At 39.6% G+C, this 2,270-nt stretch overlaps 1 protein-coding gene across 1 annotated transcript; it reads left to right on the forward strand.

Annotated features, from left to right (window-relative positions):
- The first annotated feature begins 408 nt into the window (after window positions 1-408).
- On the forward strand, window positions 409-1,353 carry LOC125111895 (olfactory receptor 51A4-like). Its single transcript, XM_047754042.1, has one exon. It carries the CDS (start codon window positions 412-414, stop codon window positions 1,351-1,353), a length of 942 nt encoding a protein of 313 aa, XP_047609998.1. The 5' UTR covers window positions 409-411.
- The last annotated feature ends 917 nt before the right edge of the window (window positions 1,354-2,270 follow it).

Below are 2,270 nucleotides of genomic sequence, written 5' to 3' on the forward strand. Positions count from 1 at the left end.
CAAAGTATCATTCTAGAAATCATATATTCTATTCAATGTTTCATCTAGAATATGAAAGCAAGAAGTTGTAGAGGATTCTAGATCAATTAACTAGGGTTTACTAGTATTTTACAGGGAAAAAGAAACCAGATGTTCATCTGAATGCAAAATATATATTCTAGTTTCTCTACAGGGAAAATAGAGTCCAAAGTAATTTTCTTATTCTATGATACAGGTAGGTTCTATTCTAAAGTGGAAGCCACGTCTCACTACATGAGAGTCGCATGAATGCTTTTGTTCTATAAAAAGATACCTGAAAAAAAAAAAGCCAGAAACTTCAGAACTGCTTTTTTCCTATGAAATTTCCAGATATATCATATTTTATCTGCTCAAGACTCTCTATGCTCCATTGCAGAGCCATCTACATCCATCATGTCTTTTATCAACACGTCACACATTGGAATCACCACCTTCTTCTTGGTTGGGATGCCAGGACTGGAACATGCACACATCTGGATCTCTATTCCCATCTGCGGCACGTATCTGGTGGCTCTTCTGGGAAACGGCACCATCCTTTATGTCGTCAGGACAGAACCCTCCTTGCATGAGCCTATGTACTATTTCCTTTGCATGTTGGCTCTGTCAGACATGGGCTTGTCCTTTGCCGCTCTTCCCACCATGGTGAGGGTCTTCTTGTTCAATGCTCCTGAAATCTCTGCCAACGCCTGCTTTGCCCAGGAGTTCTTCATCCACGGATTTACAGCCCTGGAATCCTCAGTGCTGCTCATCATGTCATTTGACCGCTTCCTGGCCATCCACACCCCTCTGAGGTACAGCTCCATCCTGACACCCGTCAGAGTGGCCCCAGTAGGAATGGTGTGCCTTTCCAAGAGCTTCCTCCTGGTTTTCCCCTTCCCCCTCACGTTAAGAAGCTTGAACTACTGTAAGAAAAGCCAATTATCCCATTCCTACTGTCTCCACCAGGATGTCATGAAGCTGGCCTGCTCTGACAACCGAATTGACGTCGTCTATGGGTTTTTTGCGGCACTCTGTGGTATGGTAGACTTTATGCTGATTGTTGTGTCTTACATCCTAATCCTCAAGACTGTGCTGGGAATTGCATCCCGAAAGGAGCAGCTCAAAGCCCTCAATACGTGTGTTTCGCACATCTGTGCAGTGACCCTCTTCTATCTGCCCATCATCAACCTTGCCATTGTCCATCGCTTTGTCCAGCATGTCTCTCCCCTCTTCAGTGTTCTTATGGCAGATGTTCTTGTACTTGTGCCTCCGCTGATGAATCCCATTGTGTACTGTGTGAAAACCAGGCAGATCAGAGTAAGAGTTGTAGCCAAATTGTGTCAGAAGCAAATATAACAGTCATATAGAGCGGAAAACATATGGTGGGGATGTCTTAGGTAAGAGATTAAATGTGAGTTTGAGAAAACCTAGCATTTGGCACACATAATCATCAATATATTTTTCTTGTTATTCTCATCAGACGTATTTCATTAAAATTGTTTACTGATCACGAGCATAAAATAGGATTTAGAATACCTTTTGGGGGATCTCCATCCTAGTTACAAAAAGAAAAATAGATGCCTTATGACATCATGTTTGATAAAAGCATCAAGTTCCAATCAAGACTGACAAATGATAATGTCTATCTTTATGGCAGAAGACTCCTGATCTTACATTCAATTTATCCATACTAAGAGCTTTTGATTCTCGATCCAAATTATGCCCTAATTCTGACTTATCATTATCTCTCTTTTAATCATCCTAGTAGATCACCAGCATTTCTTTAATGAAAAACAGCCATAACCTTTTTTAGTTTCTAACTATCTACACTTGCTTCTTTCTAACTGAAAAGTAACTACAGGTTACTGCAGCATGTGGAATTTTCCAGGCTTAAAGAATAATAATAAGCTCTTCAATGGATAGTACCTCACAATTGATGGAAAAACTTCGCAGATATAAGCATTGATTTTGAACCTCTAATATAGACAAGATATATTTCTAGGCATTTTTAGGTGTATTTTCTCTTTTGGTTCTCATAATCACCTACCTTATTTTCCTTTTTTAAATTAAAACAAATTGAAGTATGGTTGATTTGCTATGTCGTGTTAATTTCTGTTCTACAACAAAGTGATTCAGAGATGCATGTATATCCCTTTTCATATTCTTTTCCATTATATTTCCCTGTGCTATACAATAGGACTTTATTGCTTATCCATACTGCATTTAATAGTTTGCCTCTGCTAATCCCAGTCTCCTAATCCTTCCCTCTCCTA

The sequence above is a fragment of the Phacochoerus africanus genome, chromosome 11 (assembly GCF_016906955.1).
Source record: "Phacochoerus africanus isolate WHEZ1 chromosome 11, ROS_Pafr_v1, whole genome shotgun sequence".
NCBI lineage: Eukaryota > Metazoa > Chordata > Mammalia > Artiodactyla > Suidae > Phacochoerus > Phacochoerus africanus.